We start from the raw sequence: 27,170 nt of genomic DNA, 5'->3' as shown, positions 1-27,170 counted from the left end.
ATTAAAATGTAGACTCTAGTTATATCAGTAACCTTATAAAAGCTGTTTTATTCTACATGGTGAGGGTCCGCACATGGGGGCTGCCATGTTAGAATCACATGACCAGCCGAATACTACTCCCTTATTCTCAGTAATTGTCCTATTATTTGACACTTTGACTCAATGATTAAAGTCATCATGGCTGACTGTGAATACTAAATTTCTACAATGGCATCTGAAACTGAAAACTATTCATTTTAAGTGATGCTGCATCCAACCTGCTAGGTGCCAGTGTAAATCCAAGATGACACAAAGACAAAAAAAGTGCTTCTTTTAAGATTCCATATCAATTAGCTGAATTATAAATCACTAAATAACATCTCTTCTGTTTCAGAGGTCATCTATTTGTCACAGAAAAATCAACTACCTCCTCTCCCAAACCCAAGCCCTACTCTCCCTCCATCAGTGAGATCTCATTTCATTAACCCATTTCTTCAAGCATCTATGCTGTTCCACTGACTGGCAGTGATACTGAGAAGACAGATGGCTGAGGGTGCAGTGCTCTCCGCCATTCATATATAACTCATTGCTATGGATACGTGTACTCATTACTTCCTGTTCTATATCAGCTCTAAGTAGGCCATCATATGACTGCAACACAGAAGTTCATACTGGTGCATAAAAGAGACCCCTGAATTCCACTTTATTCCACACTTATCTGCATTAAAAGAAAACAAATCTTTTTTTTAAAAAACTTTAGCGCTTTCATATACAGTGTTCAAAACTACAGTGAGAAATCAGGTTAATATGGCTGCAATAAATCACATAACGTAGGGTGACAATACGTCCTCTTTCTCGTGGATATGTCCTCTTTTTCGGACCTGAAAAAAGCATCCGGCCGGGATTTCAATATTGGCTTAAAATGTGTTGGATTTGGCTTTGTCTTCATATTGATGTGCTCTCTACAGTTAGGACTACCATTCAATCTGTGTATTTGATACTCTGAATCAGTTTGCACATTTACGTGTCCTTATGTAACTATTCTGGCTGAGAGTGACAGAGTGCGCACTCTTTCAAACTACTCTCTCTCTCTCTCGCCTGCCCGCTCGCTCTCTGCGCGCGCTGTATGTGTGTGCGTGAGAGATCGCCAGACATGCTCTGCCACTCTCATCCAGAAAATCAATAACGTAAGTACACTCTGCTAATTATTTAAAGGTGTCATGAAATGGAGAATCTAATTTTCCTTGATATTTAGACATATAAGAGGTAACTGTATTATAAAAACATACTGTACATTTCAGAACTCAAAACTTCCTCTCCAGTATAAAAAGAGCATTTATAGTTGCCACTTTGCTGAAACGTATCGTTTTGAAATCTGTCTGTTAGTGACGTCACGACACATTGCTCATTTGTATTTATACATCCCACAACATGCGTCATCGCACCCTTGGCCCTGCCCACTGGCGCTCAGTTCAACTCAAGAGAGCAGGCCTTCCGTGGCTAACTATTCCCAACATAACACCTAAGGGGGCCCATCTGGACTCTTTTGAATTATTTTGTATATGAACATGAACTACACAGACTCTTTGACCATTGTCATGTATCTCGCCGCTTTAAAAAGACGCGGTGTCAAGTTACAACTCTGAAAGGGAGAAGCAATTCTCTTTCATTCAGCTGCTGCCTCTTATTGTTTTGAGCACAAACACGTCATGGACGCGTCCTTTCTCCCATGTGCTATTTTTAATTGTTGGTGTATGTGAACATACTTTGACAATGGACGATGGATGTCTTTGACCGTTTCGGTGTGTTTCCTGCGATGTGCACCTCAGTAGGCCTACAGTATGTGTGTGCTTCATTTCACCATTCTTTGAACTATGATGTGTTAAATATTTTTGGCTCATGTCAGCATGGATTTCTTGTGAACAGTCATAATATAATTCAAGCTTTGCAAAAGCACATTTATTGAAGGATGGGACAGTTAAAAACCCTTCAAAAATGTAAGTAAACCATTTCATTCATAAATATTTCAAATGTCATGACTGTTTGACAGTTTATGGTGCTGAGAGTAAACAGTTGTGCTTGAGACAAATAGATTAATATACTGTATTCAGATGCAATGTGTTGGATGTGCGTTATGTGTAAACCCTGCAATTTTGTTTTATAATGTCTAGGTTCATTCTCTTCAAATTGAGTTTGCTGAATTTGAGGGGCTGCATGATGTTAGCCAATCAGAACAGTGGGTATTTACGTTGAAGTTTTAAGGAGGCGCTTAGGCCAAAACCGAGCGTTTCAGACAGAGGGCCAAAAACAGGGTGCAAAATGATCATACATTACTAAATTGTGACTGTTTTGGTGCAAAAAAAATAAAATAAAAAAATACTTTTATAACATTATCATTGGACCTCAGGGAAGATAATAAATGTATAAAAAAAAAAAAAAAAAAAAAGCACTTCATGACCCATTTAATAGAACACCTGTTTCATCAGACTCGTTGACGCATTGTCATTTATAACTGAAAATGTCGACTAAATCAAGACAACATCAAATTTACTATGTATCAGAGAAATGTAAAATAATACGATGGATAAAAATAGACCATGATGGAAATTTCACAATTCAGTCCATCAGACATTTGTAGCACAACCTTTGTATGTGACCTGTAAAGCTGGCACTTGTGTGTCAATGGCAGAAAAAAATTAAAAATACAATGAACAAAAACAGAACCTGGTCAGGCCATGTGAGGGGAGAAACAAGCCCTGCGTCTCTGTTTACATACTATCCATACCAGTGATGGGCAGTGTTATTAAGCTATTAGCTTAACTACATTTCTCAGCAGCGAGGTGGTAGCTTCGCATGTTTTTAAATCAAGTAGCTTTTCAGTAGCGAAGCTATTTTATTGTTTAGGTAGCAAAGGCTACACCACTACATCATGCCGTGTACCCGGTCGGTTCTTTGCAATGAATTGGTCACCTGTGATAGCAAAACAGTCTGAAACGGTTCGTGATTCAATCTAAATGATTTAATCTGAACTAATCTACAATCAATGGAAACCAAACCTGCAAATGGGTCATTTCGTCTGCTAGTGATGAACGTGTGCAGCTTGTGAACGGCTACTGCAGGTAAAGACATTTTACCACCAAAAGACTATCAAAACACTTATTAGTAGGGGTGTCATAAAATATCGACATATCGATAACTGATCGGCACGTTATTTTATCGATATATTTTTGAGGCATCGATATATTAAAATTAGTAATGATGCACCGAAATGAAACATTTTGGGGCCAAAACCGAACATTCTGGAGACACCGGGCTGAAAACTGAAATCGAACAAATTTTATATACAGTAGCCTTATATATATATAATATTTTTATTAGACTTTGGAATATCTATCTTTCTATCTATATACTAATATATACAGTATATACTGTACAGTATATAGGCCTATATATATAAACTGTCTTTTGCCTAACAAAAGCATATATTTACCACACAGAGTGCTAATAATGTACTTATGAATACACAACAAAGCACAAAAGTATACCTTCCTGTTCTAAGTTTTCCTTGTATCTGTCCATCGTCCATATTGTCAATATTGTTGTGAGTGGGGAAAAATAGAGTTTATCTGTGTCAGTATAACTCATTGGTCCAGCTTCAGATGAAAAGCGCGAATTTGCCCGTTTGCACGAAACCGCGAACGGCTGATGTATTGGCGGGTTGAATTGGACTTGAAACTGCTGATTTAGAGTGCGGCTCGGCTCGAACAGTAGGTGGGGATATTTTACCGTGATATGTGTTGGTGGCTCAAACTAAATGGCCTTACAGCCTCTGAATATGCATGAAAAAACTCAATCGCTTTGGCTCAATTCTCAAATGAGAATTAATATATATATATATATAATATATATATATATATATATATATATATATATATATATATAGAGAGAGAGAGAGAGAGAGAGAGAGAGAGAGAGAGAGAGAGAGAGAGAGAGAGAGAGAGAGAGAGATTTTTTTTTTTTAAACAATAAGTTCAAATCTCTGAACAATTAGATTTTTGTTCACACCAGATTTGAATTTCTTATTCATTTAAGCAAATTGCACGTGTTTCGGCACATGTGTGCAAAAGAGTAAGTACAATTGTCTACGATTTGCACAATAACTAAATGCACATGGCTTGCTGATCAAAACTGATGAGTTGAATTTCAGTGAAATTGTCATACTCTTCACAGCTTCTAAACATTCTTTCATCGTGTGAGCCATCACATACAAAATGCATATTCAATTATAAAAATCATTCAATTATAAAAAAAAATTTGGATGAGTTACTTCATTTTGCATACATGCAACAGAGTTGTGATGTCCCATGAAACAGCTGTGACAATTGCACTTACAGTTTAGAGAATGTTAAGACTGTTTCAAAAAATTAGCCAAAGCGATTGAGAAAAACTGTAATGCACTGATATTTAAGAGCACGATCGCTTCATTACTTTTGGGAATGTAGACTTGTTGGTAAGGCAAATACCAACAGAATGTGCATTTGCATATTCAATTTCCCCACAGTGTGCTTTCATAAACTCCTTTGAGTGTTTTTGTGCTGTCGCGCTTGTGCGTGTGGACACACACATACACACACTGTACAGGTGTGCATCTCCATTATTAGCACAATCTTGTTACCATCAATATACTAATATATCAATAATTTGCCGACATTTCAATTAGAATTCCAATTGGAGTGCTTTCCAATTCACTCAGTTGGCCTCTGTTTAACAGTCCACAAGGAGACCACAAGAGGGCGATATACCATTTACTGAAGCCGGTCACGGTCACAATCACACACACACACACACACACACACACACACACACACACAAACAAACAAACACACAGGACGAGCTAAAGCGGTGCAGATGGCAGTCTAAAGTTACAAAGATTTTTTGTAACTTTGTAACTTTCAAAGGCTTTGTAAGAATGAACGAAGTGATGTTGATGAGTTTGCTTTGCAGGTTAGTGAAACTGCTGTAACTGCACAATGTTTATTATGCAATTTCTCTGTATGTAGCCATCAATAGGTCTTTCATTCAAGATGTCAAACCACAGAAAGACATATCTGTAACTGAAAATACATTGTGTAGGCTCTATGAAAGATACTTATACACAATATATCATCCAGTTTTACTAAATAATCTATGTCCTCTGATAATGATTTGGGTCGAATTTAATGGAAAACTATTCGACTTGCGCTTCATGGCACTTCAGAATTTTGACGCTGAGCATTGGCAGTGTGTGTGTACCTTTGTAGAAAATAAATAATTGTTTTGAATTTTAGAACGCACCATGTCATCCGCCAGACGCGTCTGGTGTATGACCCCCTTTAATTTACCCTGCCGCTCACAGTTTATCAAAGTTGTGTTGAGAAACATGTCTGAAGAGACAAAGACTATTGTGCAACGAGCAGCCCAATTTCTATATGAAAAAAAAAATCTATATACAGTATATCGATAATCATCAGGAAAATCGATTATCGATGCGTGAAAGGCATCAATCCCAAGCCTTCTTATTAGCCTACCCTATACGAAAACACATCAAATAGATGTACATAGAGTTTTTATACAGGAATGTGCAAATAAAATTATGTTTAAATGGGTATGGGTTTGTAGTGGTAGTGGTATAAATATGAAAAATAAAATGTAATAAACAGTGATTTTGCATGTTGACGCATGTCTCAATATGAACAGGTTTGTTTTATACATGCACATACATTTTATAGCGCACCATACTGTATACTTGTATACTGTATTGCACTATACTGTACTATGCTGTACCATGACTTTGATAAACGTAATGTGAATAAGTCTTTTAGATGCTTTGTCTGACCGTAAATTGCTTAAATGTAGCAAACTACTTTTGGCGTGTAGCTTGTGGTGTAACTTGCTACTTTTTCTTAAGTTTAGCTTTCAGCCGAGCTTCACAAATTTTTCTGTTGAGTATTTGGTAGTTAGCTAGCAAAATTTTTGAGTAGCTTCCCCAACGCTGATCCATACTATGCTACAAGCACAAAACATTAGCCAAAGGACAGTTTGTCATGAAAATGTAGGCTAATCTTCAGGGAAGTACACTTAGAAATAGCTCATTAGTACTCTGGGAATAGTCATTTTTGGGTGTAGTAACCCTTTGAATCGTAGAAGCAGGAGCTACTTAATCTGCTATATGGTGCTCTGAAATAAGCAGATACAAATGACATTCGAAAGCTGGGGGAAGGTAAGATTTTCAGTGAATAACAACTTAAATTTTGTTTAGTTATCCACACATAAAGCTATTGCAGGGCTTTTGAAGAACTGGAATTTAGTGCACAAATCGTAGGGTTTAATTTAATGGTAATTTTTGCCTTTTTTGTAGCTCGACATCCATGGTTACCATCCACTTCTGTTGTATGGGAACGACCAGCCAGAACATTCTGTTAGTTAACTCCTTTTGTGTTCCACAGTAAAAAAAACTAACATCATACAGTACATGTTTAAAATGACACGAGGGTGACTCAAAAACTTCATTTTTGGGTTAACTATCCCTTTACCCAGTTTACAGTGCTGGTTCAAGCTTGCCCTCGTTTCCTGATCTGATTCGCCAGATTTTCTAGTTAAGAATTCATTGTCCCGGGTTATGCAAGTCCAGCACTACACTTACTCTTCTTTTAGAGTCAGCTACCAGCCTCAAAATCAAGTTAAGATGAGAATGTTTGCCTGTAATACTTATCTGATTTGGTGATAATTTAGAACAATCTCATTCATATTCTTACAATGGGAATATTTGTAAACATATTGCAGCATTGCAAAGATGGAGATGGGAATACGTTTAAAAAGTGTTTATAGCTTGTTCTATATAGTTAGCTATCCTGTGGTATACAAGAGAGTCATTCAGAATTTACTGGATCTCCATGAACTTGCTTTGCAGTTTGCACACAAACTGAGCTTTGAGGTTGATGGCCAGAAAGCTTGAGGACGAACACTCCTCCCTCACAGATAAGCATGCAGCCGCTGTTCAGACACAGTCATCTCAAGCAGGCGAGAACCACTTAACTTCAGCTCACCAAACTGATGAGCACTGAGCACGGCAAACAATGGCTTTCACTAACAAGCTTCCTTGTTACACACACCAGCTTCCTGTTGGACAGGCTCAGCCTTTCCATGCGGAAACCAGCATGCAAGGACAACGGAAGATAATAAAAGGTGACTGTTAAAATATTGAAATATTTGTTACATGTTATTAATAAGGCCCAAAGCATCCAGGAAAGGGAATGTCATTAATAACAGCTCAATTCCATATAACATACACTCTCTGTGCACTTTATTAGGAACACTATGGTCCTAATAAAGTGCCCAACGTGGTCTTCTGCTGTTGTAGCCCGTCGAACTGTTGTGCATTCTGAGATGTTATTCTGCTCACTGCAATTGTACAGAGTGGTTATCTGAGTTACCATAGCCTTTCTGTCAACTCGAACCTCCGTTGACCTCTCTCATCAACAAGGCATTTCCGTCTGCAGAACTGCGGCACACTGGCTGTTGTTTGTTTTTGGCACCATTCTGAGTAAATTCTAGAGACTGTTGTGTGTGAAAATCCCAGGAGATCAGCAGTTACAGAAATACTCAAACCAGCCCATCTGTCACCAACAATCATGCCACGGTTGAAATGACTCAGATCACATTTTTTCCCCTTTCTGATGATTGATGTGAACATTAACTGAAGCTCCTGACCTGTATCTGCATAATTTTATGCATTGCACTGCGGCCACATGTTTGGCTGATTAGATAATCTAATCAGGTGTACAGGTGTTCCTTATAAAGTGCTCGGTGAGTGTATAGTGCTTGTAGTGCTTTTTGTGAGTCCTTGACAGCCTGAGGTCACTATGAACTGTATGGAACAGAGCTGCGTAAAGATGATTCAAAATTCTGTTTTTGCCTTCCACTCAAAAGATAACATCATATGGGTTTGGAACGACATGAGGGCGATTATATAATGACAACATTTTCATTTTCAAGGTGAACTATTCCTTTAAATACAGTATGTTCTGATTTTCCCTAATATTAGATCACCAGCAGCCAAACTGTCACCAAACACGTTCGACTAATCATATAGTTTTAAACAGGAACCATAGCTTGTTCTCATGATCTGAATAGTCTGGAAAAAAATGGAGTCAATCTTCTCGTTCTGCATGGCACACGGACATGGACTTGGCAGGCCATTAGACAGATGGAAGAAGAGGTAGTGACTGCTCCCGACTACAGATGAGAGCATGACCATCTGCACCTGCTGTGGCTATACAGTACACACTGCCTCTGCAGAAAAGTGACATTGTGACTGTAGACTGATATCGGTCAAGCTGAGTAATCAGCCAATATTTGGCCATTTTGAGATGATCGGCATCGGCCCATCACTGCTTCTGCTCAGCCGACAAGCAGATGTTTGTCTCCCTTGTCAATGTTAATAAAATAAACTATTTAAGTATTTAATATTTGGTGCTTTTCAAGTAAATAGGGTGCAACTGGGCTAAAGGCACACCTTAAGAAAAATTTGCTTTTACACAAAGAGTACACTGGAAAACATAAACAAAATTGTAATGAATATTGATGGGGAAACATAAATTGCCCCTTTAGCCCTGTTTTGTCCTTTTGTATAAAATGCCCTTCTGTGTCATTTGCTGTCAATAAATTATGCATTATATTAGCCACCTAGCTCTCCAGGTATCGATATCGGCATTGGCCATTGAATAACCCGGTCCACCCCCAAATATGACATTAACATCTTAGTCAAGCCTGATTCTGTATGTTGATCTGTGTTGAATCTGAAATGATTAGTTGACAATATGTAACATTCTGGACAGTACTGTACAGTTAGTACAGCTGACAGTGATGGTGACATACCTGCCCACGAAATTTTCTAGAACAGAGCTTTTGCCTGCGCTCTGACCCCCGACCACCGTGATTTGTGGCAGGTCCAGGTTGCAGCTCTGTCCGATGGCGCTGAAAGCATCCTGCAGGCGGTTCACCAGCGGGATGAGGTCCTCCATCCCCCGGTTGCCCATGGTCACAGAGCCCCGAGGATGCGGCGCGCAAACAAACACTTTTCCTTTGTTTTATAATATATATATATATGAGAGAGAACGTTGCAAATTTAGCGTTAAAACTTAAAAGCACTAGTAAACAACCTGCTAACTGAATAACGGTTTAGTAGATCGTTTTACTGGAATTTATCATATTGCACCTTTGAACACAAAAGATATAGGCAGGTGAAGGTCTCAGTCACTAATCATTTTTCCTTGCCTTTTTTCCCATTCAGTAAAAGTCAATGGTGACTGAAGCTCACCAACTTTTGTGCGCCACAGAATAAAGAAAGTTATAGTGGTTTAAAACAACATGAGGGTGAGTAAATGATGACAGATATATATATATATATATTTCTTATTTTTGTTTCGGCCAATTGACTGTTTATATCAATAAAACAAACTTGTATAGAATTTTTATTTTCAAAGTGTACATATTGGACTAACTAAGCAGTAAATGTTGTATCCTACCAGCATGTGAATTACCTGAAGTTATTCTGAGCGTTTGGTCCTGTCAGACGGAGCGATTCAAAAGTCTCTTGAATATAACGACGCTGTCTGACTGAAATTTAAAGCGCTACTGTTCTTTCTCTACTCGCCAAAACGAAAGCAACGATAAAAGACAGCAAGTGGAGACACAATATAAACTATCTTCGTTGGAAGTCTACTGTTTTCCTCACTCGTTTGGCTGTACCGGACTCAACTTGTATTCGAGCACTGACAGCCGACTGTCCGTTCCCGTTAAACGATGAGTACGCTTGCGCGTGAAAGACGCCACTCCTCGGGGGTTTGACGGTTCAGATTTAATGCTATTTAAAATTATGCGAATCCATAGCCTTTGCTAGTTACTTAATACACACGTAAGCATGAGGTACGATAAAGAAAATATCAGTGAATCGCATCAAAATACAAAGAAACGCAAAAAGTGACGTAGGGGAAGGGTGCATCCGCCCTCATTTCAGCTCAGGACTGTACAGTACACTCATCCAGTAAAAATAACTGACTACAGGGTTACCACATAGTTTGCTGCTGTATAATATTAGAGCGAATTTGTCTATTTAAAACAGTACATTTAATAAATAAAAAAAAACATATCTAGCAAAGCTTAAACTGTTACTTTAAACGTATATATATATATATATATAACACATATACATGTGTGCTCAAAAATTTGCATACCCTGGCAGAAACTGTGAAATTTTGGCATACATTTTGAAAATATGACTGATCATGCAAAAAAGACTGTCTTTTATTTAAGGATAGTGATCATATGAAGCCATTTATTATCACATAGTTGTTTGGCTCCTTTTAAAATCATAATGGTAACAGAAATCACCCAAATGGCCCTGATCAAAAGTTTACACACCCTTGAATGTTTGGCCTTGTTACAGACACACAAGGTGACACACACAGGTTTAACTGGCAATTAAAGGTTAATTTCCCACACCTGTGGCTTTTTAAATTGCAATTAGTGTCTGTGTATAAATAGTCAATGAGTTTGTTAGTTCTCAAGTGTATGCACTGAGCAGGCTAGATACTGAGCCATGGGGAGCAGAAAAGAACTGTCAAAAGACCTGCGTAACAAGGTAATGGAACTTTATAAAGATGGAAAAGGATATAAAAAGATATCCAAAGCCTTGAAAATGCCAGTCAGTACTGTTCAATCACTTATTAAGAAGTGAAAAATTTGGGGATCTCTTGATACCAAGCCAAGGTCAGGTAGACCAAGAAAGATTTCAGCCACAACTGCCAGAAGAATTGTTCGGGATACAAAGAAAAACCCACAGGTAACCTCAGGAGAAATACAGGCTGCTCTGGAAAAAGACGGTGTGGTTGTTTCAAGGAGCACAATATGACGATACTTGAACAAAAATGAGCTGCATGGTCGAGTTGCCAGAAAGAAGCCTTTACTGCGCCAATGCCACAAAAAACCCCGGTTACAATATGCCCGACAACACCTTGACATGCCTCACAGCTTCTGGCACACTGTAATTTGGAGTGACGAGACCAAAATAGAGCTTTATGGTCACAACCATAAGTGCTATGTTTGGAGAGGGGTCAACAAGGCCTATAGTAAAAAGAATACCATCCCCACTGTGAAGCATGATGGTGGCTCACTGATGTTTTGGGGGTGTGTGAGCTCTAAAGAAACGGGGAATCTTGTGAAAATTGATGGCAAGATGAATGCAGCATGTTATCAGAAAATACTGGCAGACAATTTGCATTCTTCTGCATGAAAGCTGTGCATGGGAAGCTCTTGGACTTTCCAGCATGACAATGACCCTAAGCATAAGGCCAAGTTGACCCTCCAGTGGTTACAGCAGAAAAAGGTGAAGGTTCTGGAGTGGCCATCACAGTCTCCTGATCTTAATATCATCAAGCCACTCTGGGGAGATCTCAAACGTGCAGTTCATGCAAGACGACCAAAGACTTTGCATGACCTGGAGGCATTTTGCCAAGACGAATGGACAGCTATACCACCTGCAAGAATTTGGGGCCTCATAGACAACTATTACAAAAGACTGCACGCTGTCATTGATGCTAAAGGGGGCAATACACAGTATTAAGAACTAAGGGTATGCAGACTTTTGAACAGGGGTCATTTCATTTTTTTCTTTGTTGCCATGTTTTGTTTTATGATTGTGCAATTCTGTTATAACCTACAGTTGAATATGAATCCCATAAGAAATAAAAGAAATGTGTTTTGCCTGCTCACTCATTTTTTCTTTAAAAATGGTACATATATTACCAATTCTCCAAGGGTATGCAAACTTTTGAGCACAACTGTATATATATATATATATATATATATATATATATATATATATGTGTGTGTATATATGTATATATATATATATATATATATATATATATATATATATATATATATATATATATATATATATGTGTGTGTGTGTGTGTGTGTGTGTGTGTGTGTGTGTGTGTATATATATACACACATACTGTAAAAGGCAAGGCAACGTCTTGCTCTCCATAGGAAATTGAGAAGTTTTAACATTAGTACACATACCTTAACTATGGTTTATAGACAGGGCCGGCCTGTGGGTTTTAGATAGTTTTAATTGTAAATTGTATGTAATTGACTGTAAAAATGACCATTTAATGAACTTCAAATAATACATGAGTTTTAACAGATGAATTAATGTAAGTGCTTTTATAAAATTATAAGCTTCACATTTCTGCCATTAAACCCTCAAAAATTGGCCCCATTCACTTCTATTGTAAGTGCTTCATTGTAACCTTGATTTATTCAGTTTTATTTTTTTAAGGAGGGACAAGTCGAAATGATTTTGTTGTGGTAATAAACATTATGCCACAAATGCTGTCAATTTAGCTAACTTGTACTGAACCTGGAATATTCCTTTAATAATGCAATCTCAGAAGGAATAGAAAAGTTAATAAACATTTAGAGCAATGTCATCACACTGTGTATTTATGTTCATTTTATACACTTCCTCTTTGCTGAAAATGAAGACAGTGTCCCAATATAATTAATTAATTAATAATTATATTTATTTATCACACATTTGCACATATACAGTGAAATTCTTTTTTTTTTTTTTTCTTCACATATCCCAGCTAAGCTGGGGTCAGAGTGCAGAGTCAGCCATGTTATGGTGCCCCTGGAGCAGATAGGGTCAAGGGCCTTGCTCAAGGGCCCAACAGTGGCATCTTGGCAGGGCTGGGGCTTGAACCCCCAACCTTCTGATCAATAACCCAGAGCCTTAACCACTGAGCCACCACTGCCCCAGTATTAAAGTTAATATTTAGGGGCATTGACACTTCGCAAACATATGTGTGATCTGACTTTGACACAGCAGCAACATTTCTGAACCAATCCCAGTCCTCGTCTCTGACAATGTGGAGACTGTTTATATGAGACAATCCAGCAAGATAAAATCCAGGCAGTGTCTTATTGCTATTAACCCAATGTGAAGTTTCATCCCGATATTACCATTTATTTTTCCTATTTAGTAAGTGCAAAATGTTTGCATGTTCTATTAATTATAATATGGGTCTTTAAATGAAATCTTTTGATGTTGGTCTTTCCCTTCAGATTGACATCATGACAATCATAACAATGATACCGAAATGGTTGTGTCATAGTATTTATACATTACATTAACATAACAGTTTTGAACATTCAACAAAGTATTTTGTTGTGTTTTCTTCCAAAGAGCTTAAAGAGAAGGTCAAAAGAATGTTAATAAATGTTAAACTTTACTGACATGTCATGTTTGACATGTTGATCACCATGATAACCAACCTGGGTTCATTTCTTAAAGGGGTCATGACATGCCTTTTTTATTATTATTTTAATATGTGCCGTGAGGTTCCCTTACAATATCAGTAGTTTTTTTTTTTCACAAAAAACAGATATATTTGAAAAACATTATAATTTTCCACCCTCATTCTGACCCTCTGTCAGAAACGCTCTGTTTTGGTGCTGCTTCTCCTTTAAGACTTGACAGTAAACACGCACTGTTATGATTGTCTCACTGCTCTTGACTGACCCGCTCTCTCTTTCTGCTATCTCACTGCTCACCGCTACTAGGCGGGCTACGGAAGTGATTAAAGGTAAAGAAGGTGTTGATGTGTTGTTGTGGAGGTGGTCAGATGCAAATGTCTACCTAAGTGTGACTTCACAATGTGTAGGAAATAGAGGACGAGTCGTTTTGGCAGCTTGGTTTCAACATGCTTTTTTTGCAGTGACTTTCCATTATACCGTATTTTGCGTTGTTATTATAATTTTTTTTTGGATTTTCTCCCCAATTTGGAATGCTCAATTCCCAATGCGCTCTATGTCCCCGTGGTGGTGTAGTGACTCGCATCAATCCAGATGGCGGCGGACGAATCTCAGTTGCCTCCGCGTCTGAGACGTCAATCCGCACCTCATCACGTGGCTTGTTGAGCGCGTTACTGTGGAGACCTAGCGCGTGTGGAGGCTCATGCTATTCTCCGCGGCATCCACACACAACTCACCACGAACCCCACCGAGAGCGAGAACCACATTATAGTGACCACGAGGAGGTTAACCCAATGTGACTCTACCCACCCTAGCAACCGGGCCAACTGGTTGCTTAGGAAGCCTGACTGGAGTCACTCAGCACGCCCTGTATTCGAACTTGCGACTCCAGGTGTGGTAGTCAGCGTCTTTACTTGCTGAGCTACTCAGGCCCCTAAAATTCTTTTTAATCATTTAAAAAAATTATATATAGTTTACGGAATAAAGGCCTTTTTTTATGCTTATTAAATTAATTCTCAAATGGCCTCACGAGCCGGTTAAAACTGTCTCCTTATACAGCCCTAAAACCAGACGTTCCCCTCCCCTGACTTAAAGGAACAGTTCACCAAAATAAAAATTCTGTCAGCTCTTGCAGCTCTCAAATCGAATATGTTTGACATCTTGATGTTTGGTCACAAGACACACAAGAACCAATGACGTTTGATGTTACTAGTGTCCAACCTGTGCCATATTTGATTTGAGAGCTGCATAATGACTTGATTAACTGATTTGTCATCTGGCTTACAAAGCTACCGTATGGCAAATATCTTTTTTTTATAACTTTCCATGAAAAAAATCCCTTACAGCACCTATAAAGTGAAGAGGTAAATGGGTAAATTCGGAGTAATTTGCGCATTAAAATGGACCTTCCTGAAAACATTCTGCCGGATTCACAAACGCTTCATACTCCTCAGATTTGTTAGTAAAACGTGTATATATTAGTGAATTCCAAACATTAGTAAAGAGACGATGTCGGCATGATGGAAGAATGATGGAGACCCTCCCCTGCACTTCTGCAACACAACAGCACCTCATTGACTTCACCCTCAATTCCCCGAGAGAACACACATGGGAACACGGCTTGAACATGTTCAAGCACCGACTTCTACCACTGAGAGCTGAGTAACGACACACTAGGTTCAGCATAAATCTTCCTGTGAGGGCACAGAGGGAGAGGAGGAGAAAGAAAGGGTGATCATGGAAAAATAAAATAGTGTAATGACCAAAGACAATTTATACTGAGACATAAATGTCTACTTTACGAAATATCTCAACATCAGAAATTTCAATGTGAACAGAAGTATCAAAACCAATTTTATAACAATAAAGTATCCCTTACCTAGAGGGGTTAGCAAGTTGTACATTTCTTGTAGAAGTGATGTTTCAGCAAAGGCTGGTGGAGGGCAGCTCATACCCAGTGTAGTGTCTTTGCTGTCAATGTCAAACATGAGGACATCAAAAGAATGCCCACCTATAACAAGAAAAGTACAGAAAAGTTTAGGATCATTTAGACGGAGCTACCATTTATCGCATGTTTCTTTTTTGCTTAAGAGTGAAACTGCTCAGCAAAGCAACAGTCAGGTAAAAGTCTAGATGTTCTCTCACCCTCTTTCTCCAATGTTTTGATGTGCTATAGTCCACCTCCCAGTGTAACCTTTAGCCAAACCAGATCTGAGTCACCTCCAGCACAGTTGGGTCCAGTTCCACCACCTTTACCCATGCACAAGGCAGGAAGTCATGCATAAATTGAGGCAGGCACCCGCCACCCAGCCCCACCAGTAACACGGACACTGGGTGATCTGTTAGAAGACCTACTAGTTACAATTAAAAGAGACAGACTTGTAAAATGTGAAGAATAGACTTTTGTTTGGACTGTGCACATCATTGCTGAGAAGAACTCACATACTTGTTCATTAGTATGGACGGCATTTAAAGGAGCTGTAAGCGATTTAGCTGTTCTAGAATGTTCACAAACTGAGCTGCTGGATTAGCCACGCCCCCTCTTTCCAAAAACCCCACACTCCAAATATACCAAGTGAGCTTTTGGGATGGTTGTCTAAAACAACAGCAGCAAAATAGAGCCCTCAACTGACAACTGTTATGAGCAACATGGCATAAGAAATAGCATTAAGGCTCTACTATGAGAACACGCAAAATGATTGACAGGCAGAAAGCCTCATTGACCATGGCCCGCGGACAGATTTTTATTTGTTGTTTACAGAATCTAGAGCTGTCACAATAAATACATTACAACATTTATTTCATTAATATCTTTCAGGGAGTAGGACAATTTTTCCCATACCTTTCCATGAAAAAATCCCTTACAGCACCTATAAAGTGAAGAGTTTAGACATTTTTGATTGTATAAAAAAGTTTTGAGAACTGTACACACAAAATCGTTCATTATAAACACGATGGGCCTCATTCATGAAACTTTCGTAAATATATGGGTAAATTCAGAGTAATTTGCGCATAAAATGGACCTTCCCGAAAACATTCCGCCGGATTCACAAACACTTCATACTCCCCAGATTTGTTAGTAAAACGTGTATATATTAGTGAATTCCAAACATTCGCAAAGAGAGGGCATTGGCACGTTCATTCACAATTATCATAATCCACACCCATGAACACACCATATAAGGAAGGCACCAGACTCGCTTGTAAATGCTGTTAATCAATGTGGATATGTAATTAAATTGTTTTTATGAATGAAGTGCATTCACATTGTAAAATCAGTTTGGAACACATCACCAGTATCATTCGTGAAACAGCTCTGGTAAATCATGATTGTAACAGTGATAGACTTGCAACTGGAAGAGTCTTCAGAGAAATTAATAGAATGCCTAAAGAAGATCTTTGACCAAAACGCTGTAAAAAATTACAGATTTGCAAGCTATACAACAATGTGCGGGCTTTTTCAATTTTTTCCCCCTTGTATTGTGTACGCACCTGCCCACGATGTGTTTATTTATGGGTTTAACAGCATTAGCATTGACCGCACGCAGGGTTGGGGCGTAACGGAATACATGTAACGGGATTACATATTTAAAATACAAAATATAAGTAACTGTATTCCACTACAGTTACAATTTAAATCATTGGTAATTAGAATACAGTTACATTCAAAAAGTATTTTGATTACTGAAGAGATTACTTTGCATTTTATTGTCATTTGTTTCATTTAATATTTAGTCCTTTCAGATGGAAAACATTTATACAAATAAATGATGCGATCCAAAGTGCATTTGAACAGCGGTGAAACACTTTCTCATGATGTGTTACATTCATACGAGCAGACAGAGAAGTAAGTTTGAAGTAAGTTTGGAGCAGAAGAAATAGAAATAAACCTTGTGTAAATTGTCAGCTTTACGCTAAGCTAAAATGCTATTTCTAGCCATTTTACATGCACGTTACCAGGCATGATCATATTTTTTTATCAAGAAAATTCACGTTGGATCATAATTTCTTTTTTTCTAGTAAGACCTTTGATATTAGGGCAAAAATCTTATTCTTGATAATTTTTTAATTGTTTTCCTGTAAAAATATCTAAAAATCCTTAAAACAAGATCAATTTGATTAATCTTGTTTTAGAAACAACACTGCATAAGATATTTAGGTTTTTCAGAGAATGTATTTTTAACATGTGTATTTTGTCTTACTGTACTGGCAGAGTTTTTATAGTCAAAACAAGTGAAAAAAATCTACCAGTGCTGAAGAAGTAATCCAAAGTATTTAGAATACGTTACTGACCTTGAGTAATCTAACGGAATACGTTACAAATTACATTTTACAGCATGTATTCTGTAATCTGTAGTGGAATACATTTCAAAAGTAACCCTCCCAACCCTGACCATACGTTATCAACTGAATGCGATTTACCGATGCCTATACTAGATTATGAGACCTAAATTATAGAGCTTATATCAAGTAAAAAATAAAAAAACTGTCCAATCAGTCACATTAGAGGGCATACATTTTTTCAAGAAAAATCAAGCACTTCTGCTGGAAAAATAATAAGCAGAGTTGGGGGGAAAATTATACTTTGGAAAAATAAATTCAAGCAGAAAAGAAAAGTTTCTAAATAAGTATAGGATATGGTTTAAAAAGAAAAAAAAGCTTAATTTCTTTTTTCTAATTTATGTTATTTAAAGTTAATTTCACTAATTAAATTATTAGTTCTTTTTTTCATTACTTATTACATTTTTCTTCTATCAAAAAGTAGCCATGACAGTTTGCCTGAGAGAACACAACAGATTTGGACGTCTTACGCAAAATGTACACGTGGTCGGGAGCAGGTGTAAACTGAGAGTACGTTTACATGACAACGATGTACTAAAAACTGAAAAGTTTTTCCTTTGCGTTTTTGAAACGTTTCGCGTACAGATGACAATGTTGTCAAACCGATCCCCGTTCAAACGGATCCGCGAAAACGACTAAAAACGCTGTATTATGCATGCCAGGCCAGTAGTTGGCGATGTCACTTTGTAAAGAAACACTACACGCCTGCGCACATAAGCATTCTTCCACAGAGTGTTGAATACAAACAATGAAGATGGCGATCGCTGGTCGTAGTAGTGATGCAGTAAATCTACACTTTGCTGGAGAAGCGTCAATAAACTCAAACTTGAGCAGCACAAACACAGTCTTGTAGTCCGCCATTGTAGTTTTGAATGTCTCGCACGTTGTTTTGAAGTACTCGCGGGCATGCCTATAGACTGAACACGTAATACGCGTGCACATGACATCATCGTTTTCACAAATTCACGTTTTTGTGTGTTTACACAGAGACGATAACGGCATCATTTTAAAAAATTTGCACTTTGAAACCGTTTTCAAAAGTTTGCATTTTCAGGCCCCAAAACGCCGTTGTCGTGTAAACGAACAGCCAAAACACATAAAAAGTTTTCCGTTTTTAGTTGAAAACGTTGTCGTGTAAACGGCCCCTTAGTTCGTACCAACTAACGTTTTTAAAAAAAATACGAAAACTTTCATGAATCCGAGAATTATGTCAGAACGGCTTTACAAATGATTTACACTAAAATTGGTTCTGCTTGTGTTTCATGAATGAGGCACAATAAGTATACTTTAAGGTTACACAATAACGTAACTTTGTTTGCCTTCATGCATGTGAGCAATTTTCTCGATGTTAAAATACTTCTCTTATCCTTAGGCTACGTCCACATAAATTCGGATAAATTTGAAAACGGCGTTTTCGAAACGCTCTGCATCCACACTGCCGTATTCAAACCTTTTCCATTGCTCGTCCACACTGAAATGAGGTCTTTTGTAAAATCCCCTTACTGCGCATGAAAAAAACTTAACTCCTTTTTCACTTTTCCATTGCAGTCTCTAGGCACGATCATGATTTCAAGCTCGATTACACTTCCTAGTGCTTGACACATGCGCAGAGCGCTATATGGTGCTAGGAAGGGTAATCGAGCTTGAAATCATGATCGCCAAAGAGACTACAGATGTCAAGATTTACTGTGAAAAAGAGGTTATATTTTGGTCAGTTCTCACCCAAAAATCGCTTCAAAAGACATGGATTAAACCACTGGAGTCTCATGGATTAATTTTATGCCGTCTTTGTGCTTTTTGGAGCTTTAAAGTTTTAGTCACCATTCACTTGCATTGTATGGACCTACAGAGCTGAGATACCCTTCTAAAAATCTTTGTTTGTGTTCTGCAGAAGAAAGAAAGTCATATACAGTACATCTGAGATGACGTGAGGGTGAGTAAATGATGAGAGAATTTTAATTATATAGGGGAACTATCCCTTTAACTGTGTTTTGCAACTTGCCTCAGACCACACATTTTTACAAATTTATGTTACGTTAATTACTGATAATCTTGCCCTCGACCATAGCTCTTATTCGTGTCTTATTCGTGTATATTCAAATATGTCACGTGACAACACATCATACCAGGCTTTATGTCAATGATACAGAAAATATTTTGTTCTCATGGTAGCACATAAGCCTTTTGGACTACTTTTATGGTGCTTTTTTATATCCTTTTTGGAGTTTGACATGCACTGGTCACTGGTATGCTGTATGGTCACTGTAACATCAGACTTCAAAATATCTCCTTTTGTGTTCAAGCAGGTTCATTTTTGGGTGAACTATTGCTGTAAACAACATACAGTAACAAGTAAATATTACTTGGCTCATGCGGTGATCATCACAATGATTTAAATAGTGTAAATAGGCAGAAGAATGAGGCACTCACCAATAAATATGGCAAAGTAATTAGTGCATGGCAGCTTGGCAGAAGGTGGACTGTCCTGCACTGTCAGAGTGTATCGCGGACAGCCGGTGGCTGCATTGCACAGAGTGAGGGAAGGCGTGCTGCTTGCATCTGTTCCACCTCTCAGTTTATGAAGCATAAGATTGTAGGCCTGCCTCTCCTTCACAGCAGACAAGAGTTCAGATATTGATGCAAGCTTAGTAGGAGCTCCATTCTCCCCCTGGCACATCAAGCACTGCAAACGGAGGTGCTTGGTGGAATTTAGTGCACAGAAGAACGAAAACAAGGAGGTCGAAAGAGGAATCAGAGTCCTCGTTCTGTTGTCTACTGAAGCAGTGGATTCGTACAGCCCAGCCCTGGGCAAAATGTTCCATGGCCAACTTTATGATGTGTTCCTGGGCTAATGTTATACACAATACTGGCCCCCCACGGCAAAAATCCTGCCAGCATCCTGCCTGCCAAAGCACCCTCCTCCTCTGAAGCCATGGCATCAAGTGTGGCCTTATCAAAAGCTGCCTGAAAGCTCCCAATCTCAAAGGCTGTCTGAGTGGCATCCACCTGCTGGAAGGTCAGGTCAGGACGACACTCTGTGTTCCGCTGGTTCATCTGAGACACCACTGTCTCGCTGATGTCAATGTTGTTTAACTGATGGTAGTCCTAAATTTAGCGTAAACACTGTTTATAAGCAAGTAACAGGATCAGACAGTTTAAGACATTAAACTTATGAGCATGAAGTACAAGACACTTCTCTTTGAATACAAATGAGACTATTAAACTGTTCAAACCTAATACATAAACTAATCTAGCGCGCACACACACACACAAACAAGCACACAAAGAGAACGGTAAAGAAAACAAAATTTGGAATATTGGAAATGCAGGATATTGAGTTATGGCAATGTATGAAATTTAGCAAACCATGACAGAACGAACCATCAATCTATCAGTATCACCTTCGTATTAGCCCGCAATAGCATTTTATTTATAGTTTTATCTATTTTATAATAGATTTTTATCTAATACACGAGTTTAGCGAGACATGGAAATACTGACTTGGTTACTTGGTCAGTTGATGGGATGTTTCCTTCATTGCGTCTGCGGTTTGGGAGCCAAAGATGACGTGAGGGGTCAGAGAAGCCAATCGGGAATGACGAGTCAAGAGATGAATGAGCCAGGTTTCATTCATAGGCAAGTTGCTGCAGTGCCTTCAAGGGCCAAAGGCATTTGTGGCGAAATAAACTACTATCACGAAAGACTTTTCAGAAAACAAAGACTGGATGAAAATGCTAACAGCTCAAAAGAAAACATAGACTCAATGTAGACTTTGTGTTTAGCATAGACTCAATGGTTCCTTCAGTGTCATGAGGTTTTAACCTTTCTGACTGGGCACAACCCAAAAGATTTCTGACCAGTCAGAAATTAACTTGACCATGGGGCATAAACAGCTTTTACTGCCTCAAGTTATTTGGCATATCATTCTCTTGTTACATGCTTTTCTTTAGTTTCCTGCTCTGACTAGAGGTACTTTACTTCATTGGAAAAGTAATCACATTACTAATTACTTTACTTTTAAGTTACTTTCTAAAACACTAAATAATATCTATTTTCTCCTTGTTCATTTTCGCACACCCTTCAGCTATCACAGAAATGCAAACAGACGTACATATGAAAATATGAATTCACATTTTTATTGTATTACACCTAAATAATATCTTTTTTGGAAATATTTGCAACCCAAGTAATGTACTTAAAAGTAATTACTTTTCTGTAATCTGATTACAGTAATTCAAAATGTAATGGGTTACCCTACTTTTGTGCCTAAAAGTAATTCGATTACAATAACTAATTACTTTGAACGTGAGATGAATACAATAAAATTTGCTTCAGCAGCAGCCTGACATTCATAGAATTCTCAATGCAGGGGAAACCCCTAAAATAGTCACCAGCCAAAGTGGCTAGTAAGAATGACAGAGTTACCCACCACTGCTGTGATCTACCTGCATTTGGTGGGTAGGCAGGTGTTAATGTCAAGCCCTGCTAGTGAGCAGTCTTCCTAGAAATCATTCTAGGAATTCACCCATGATGCTGCCCAAGAATGCTGTCTAGGTACAGTAGGCAACTCACTAGGTTTTGAGACACCCTACAGTAAATGTGTCAGTATTATATAGTGTTACTGGCTCAGAAGAACCTAGTGAGCTACCTACCTAGACAGCATTCTAGGAATGCACCCATGATGCCCAATAATGTTGTCTAGGTTGGCAGCTCACTAGGTTTTAAGGCACAACCTACAATTGAAAAGAAAAGAAAAAAAAAAGTGCTCGACCAAAAATGCAAAGAAACAAAGTCATATAAATTATACATTTTGGAGAAAAAAATTAAATAAAAAATGTATAAAGAAATATAAAATATTACTGGCTCAGAACCTAGTGTGCTGCCTAAATGTACCCATGATAATGCCTAAATGTACCCAGCGGCAGTCTAAATGTTAATGCCTAAAAATAGGTAAAAAAAACAAAAACAAAAAAAACAGGTCTCAGTGTTGGATAACATAACTTTTAAAAATGAACCTTTTAGAATGTTGCGTTAGTCCTTAAAAAAGTAACTTAATTAAAAGGTTATTTTTATGGAAAGTAAAGCGTTACTTTGCGTTACTTTTTTTCTCACAGCCACTTTCTCTTCTGCTATGCTATGCATTCCATACAAATAAGCCATGCATTGCATACAAGAGACATTACAGGTCATGCTAGCTACTGTACAACACTCATATCAAAACAACATACTAAACAAAGACATTTAAAATGTAGGTCTTCATGTCATATTTATAATAAAGAATCAATAACATGAATATGCATGATTTGTTTTTCCATCAACATAGCAGCCAATATGAATAATGAAGAATAGCCACTGTCTTACCTGAAGCAGCAAAGTCCAACACTTGAACCTGCATCATATATATGTCATCATATGTGGTGCCCATCATCAATGCCAGAGTCAACTTAAGATGTTTTTCAAAAGTCAGGATAAAATTCAGTGGGGAATGCCAGCCAAACATGTTTAAGGAATAAGTCTGATGAATAAATGAATATTTTTCACTTAAGTCATCTCAGTGCAGGCTTGTTTTGAGTTGATCCACGGTGCGTATAGATGCCACTGGTTGATCACTTACAACTTCAAAGGCAAATTTTGATACAACTTGAATGGAATAGTTTTTAATGCTATCAAAATGTCATAAAACGGTTTGTTTCATTAATCAAACTACATGTTTATTATAAAACAAAAATGTGGAATATTTTTATTTTCTCTGCATACACAATCGATGTAGAACGTTGCTCAGAGCCACTGATCCAGAGTCAGCTTTTCTCATCCCCTTTTCCCAGTTACTGGGAGCTGTAACACGGAGCAGTTCAGCTGCATAAGTCAGTGAATTGAGCGAGTTATTCACCCTGTGTATCATGTCGTATCCAGTGGAAGACTAGTCTTATATTCCCTCTGCCTAAACGCGTTTACTGATTTTTTTAATGCAGTGTGTATTAACACATGAATCAACCACGTTTCACTCAACCGAATGTTGACCTCATATTACTCTAAAACACAAAATGCGCATGCGTGTTAGCAAGTTGATTGACTGGCGATGTCTGTATCTAAAAGGTGATTGGCTCTTCTAACTGCAAGGCGGGACTTCCTTTCTACATCCATTGACTGTTGGGTGCTAGAGCTTCTTGGTTGGGTGTTCCAATTTCTCCCATTCATTTAAATATAAGTGACTCGTCTCTCTCTCTGCTAACAGTCTCTGGCCTCACACTCTATAGAAATACAATGCCAATCATGCACTACGTCTCCTCCCTGAAGTTTGCACACTTTTACTCCTGATTTTGCGCAATACAGGGACAGTAGATGTGTACAAAAGCAACGCGTTACTTTATTTAAAAATTAACTCCGATATTAAATAAAATAAAATATTGCTTTACACGTTACTCGAAAAAAGTAATCTGATTACGTAACATGCGTTACTTTTATCGCGTTACCCCCAACACTTTAGCTCACTAGGTTTTAAGGCATTGCTTAAAATGTGATCAGTAATATAAAGTGTTACTGTCTCAGAACCTAGTGCAGCTAGGCATGTCAGTAGATTTAGTTTACATACTCCCTTGAAGAATCTGCAAGATGTTCATCTTTTCTTTTTCATAAGCAAATTTCATTTTTTTATTTTATTTATTTAAATGTGAACTCTGTATTTTTTCCTCATTAAAAATGTTTTACTCCTAAAGAAATTAATTATAATTTTGAAACATGTATTAAATAAATATAGCTGCAAGCAGCAATTACAGGGCCAAGCACTGAAATGGCAAGCATTGTCTACAACCCAAAGATCACATATGACATAAAGTGCAAACACACACAACATTTGAATCTATGACTTTACACTGCACTGTCCACTGCACCACAGAGCCACAACATTGACAGTCACCAAAGAGACAGTTTACAAGTCAGGCTGATGGTAAAGAGACATGGCAAGGTTAGACTCAGCAAATAAGTGTGGATTATCTTTTGAACTATAGGTGGCACTGTCTCAAAACTGCTCAGTTATCCTCATGTCATGATGTACAATCGATATGACTTCAGTGGTTAAATGTTTTCTGAAGCGATATAATAGGCAACTGAAATGTAAATCTGAAAATTCTTTTAAAAAAATATATAACTTTTTAATCAAACTGAATATGGAATATTGAAGGAGGAATTATGCAGTGAAGTACAGCCTACATTGTTGTAAGCATAGCATGAAGACTCAGAGGTCAACAGTAGTAAAAATTTAAAATATATTTTTTTTGCTGGACTCAAACTCACAACCTTTTAAACATTATTCTAATGATTTAACCACTAGGCCATTCAGCTGAGCAATGCCAAAAATACTGTCCAAGCAACGAGTAGAAAATGACTGCTTTACACTTACAGTCAAGTGGATTTGAATTCAAGCAGGAATTATGCAATGTAGTCCAGCCTGCAGTAGTAGTAAGAACAACAGGAAGACTCAGAGGTCAACAGAAGCACAATTTTTAAAAGTGCACTTTGCTGGACTCACACTCACAACCTTATGAGCCATTACCCAATGATTTAACCACTGGGCCACTCAGTTGACATATCTCAACAATACCAAAGACACATTCCAAGCTAAGAGCACAAAATGATAGCCAAGAATATATTGGTTTTAACGCTAAGTGGTTTTGAATTCAACCAGGAATTATTCGATATAGTACAGCCTACGTAGTATCAAGCTCAACATGTTACTCAGAGGTGCACAGAATAAAAAAATAAAAAAAACATTTTAATAATTCTTTCCTGGCTTGAACTCACATGTTGACACATATCAGCCATGGCAAAGAGACATGCTGAGTTTAGAGTCAGAACACAAGTGTGGATTATCTTTTGAACTATAGGTGGCACTGTCTCAAAAGTGATCAGGTATACTCAGAACATGATGTAGATGATGCATTCCAATTTTCTTTTAAATCTGACAATGCTTTTAAAAGATATATAACTTTTTAATCACATTAAATATGGTGCATAGTCAGTATGGCTGATATGTGAAAAACCAACCTCATGATTTTAGGAAATATGGTTCAAAAGTTACAGGCAAAAATAGCCATTGTATTTTACATCTTTTGACCCATAGGTGGCATTGTCTCCAAACTTTGCATGTACCCTCAGATCATGGTCCTGATGAAGCACACCATCAGATCGTTTTGATAGGATAAAGCATTACTGAGATACAGTCTCAAATACATTTTCACATTGACCTTGTTAACTTTGCGATGCCATAACTTTTAAACAAAGGTGAAAATCAAAATTCTGTTTATCATTTCTGTGTGGCTTGGTATGGAGAATATTTCAAGACATTGTTTGGGCAAATCAGACAGAGTTTAAAGGATGTGAAACTTTTAAACTATAAACATCATAATCCAAGATGGCGGCCGCTGTAATGGACTGAGTTTTAATGTAAGGGGTCCATTTGAATCATCAAGAGGAGAGTAATCAGGCAAAAAAGAATGGTGTCTCTAGGACAAACAGTTTAAAAGATATGTGCAAAAGAAAAGTGAATTTTTGAACTGGTGATGGCACCATGGAGTTTGTCCTAGAGGTCTCAAATTTGCTATGGGGACTTTTCATAACCATTCCTATCAGTGCGCCAAATTTCATCATTTTCCTACAAACGGTTCTATGGGCTGCCATAGACTCCCATTGGGAGGAATAATAATAATAATACTAACGGATACAATGGGGCAATAGGGGCTACTAATCTTCGGTGCTTGGCCCCTAATGACCAATGACATGAGATAAGGAATCCAGTCATATCAGTAACCTTATAAAAGCTGTTTTATTCTACATGGAGAGAGTCCACACAAGTGGGCTGCCATGTTAGCATCACATGACTAGCCGAATGCTTAATCTCAGTAACCGTCATGTTATTTGACACTATGGCTCATTGATTAAAGCAATCATGGCTGACTGTGAATACTAAATTTCTACAATGGTATTTGAAACTGAAATCTATTGATTTTGAATGAAGCTGCATCCAAGCCACTATTATCACTGTAAGACCAAGATGACATAAACAAAAAAAGTTACTGAGTCCACCCTTAATAGTGCTCTGATGAAGTTTGTTTACATATATACAACAGTTAGTTCCAGTCCTCTAATGTGATTGGACAAGTAGCATTCCAAGATATTTCATACAACAGGGAAATGTGTGCAAACTTTTAAATGGCTAATTTACATCATTTCAGTAATTATTTTGTCTTATGGAATACAAATACATTTGTCATGCAGCTTCTTTTACACTCATCTACAATTTTTTTATGATCTCTTATTTTTAAACATGCTAAACATCTTAAAGATTCTGCAAGGGGTATGTAAACATTTGACCACAACTGTATTTCACATCCTCCACAGTTTTAGCAATAAATGTGTTGAGTTAATATGCGTTATAATAAAAATTGTATATCCTTTCTTATATGCTAAAATGAGAACATTCCTGACCCATA

The 27,170-nt window shown here is 37.7% G+C and overlaps 1 protein-coding gene and 1 pseudogene across 4 annotated transcripts in view; both read right to left on the bottom strand.

The window, feature by feature from the left end:
• The window catches only part of LOC127410379 (dynamin-3-like), a 73,773-nt gene extending 63,874 nt beyond the window's left edge, over positions 1-9,899 (bottom strand). For all 4 annotated transcript variants that reach the window (XR_007892115.1, XR_007892116.1, XM_051645614.1 and 1 more), the window contains exons 1-2: positions 9,561-9,899; positions 8,896-9,100 (exon numbers count right to left, since the gene is read on the bottom strand). Coding sequence is in view for 2 of the 4 variants with exons in the window: in XM_051645614.1 (XP_051501574.1) it covers positions 8,896-9,056 (161 nt within the window). In the remaining 2 variants the exon portion in view is untranslated. The remainder of the gene's footprint in view (positions 1-8,895; positions 9,101-9,560) is intronic.
• Positions 9,900-12,621: 2,722 nt separating this feature from the next.
• Positions 12,622-25,231, bottom strand: LOC127410479 (eEF1A lysine and N-terminal methyltransferase-like; annotated as a pseudogene).
• Between the last annotated feature and the right edge of the window lie 1,939 nt (positions 25,232-27,170).

Source organism: Myxocyprinus asiaticus, chromosome 19 (genome assembly GCF_019703515.2).
Source record: "Myxocyprinus asiaticus isolate MX2 ecotype Aquarium Trade chromosome 19, UBuf_Myxa_2, whole genome shotgun sequence".
Lineage (NCBI taxonomy): Eukaryota > Metazoa > Chordata > Actinopteri > Cypriniformes > Catostomidae > Myxocyprinus > Myxocyprinus asiaticus.
Note: the sequence above shows the minus strand (reverse complement) of the source record. Positions and strands in the feature narration are given on the sequence as shown.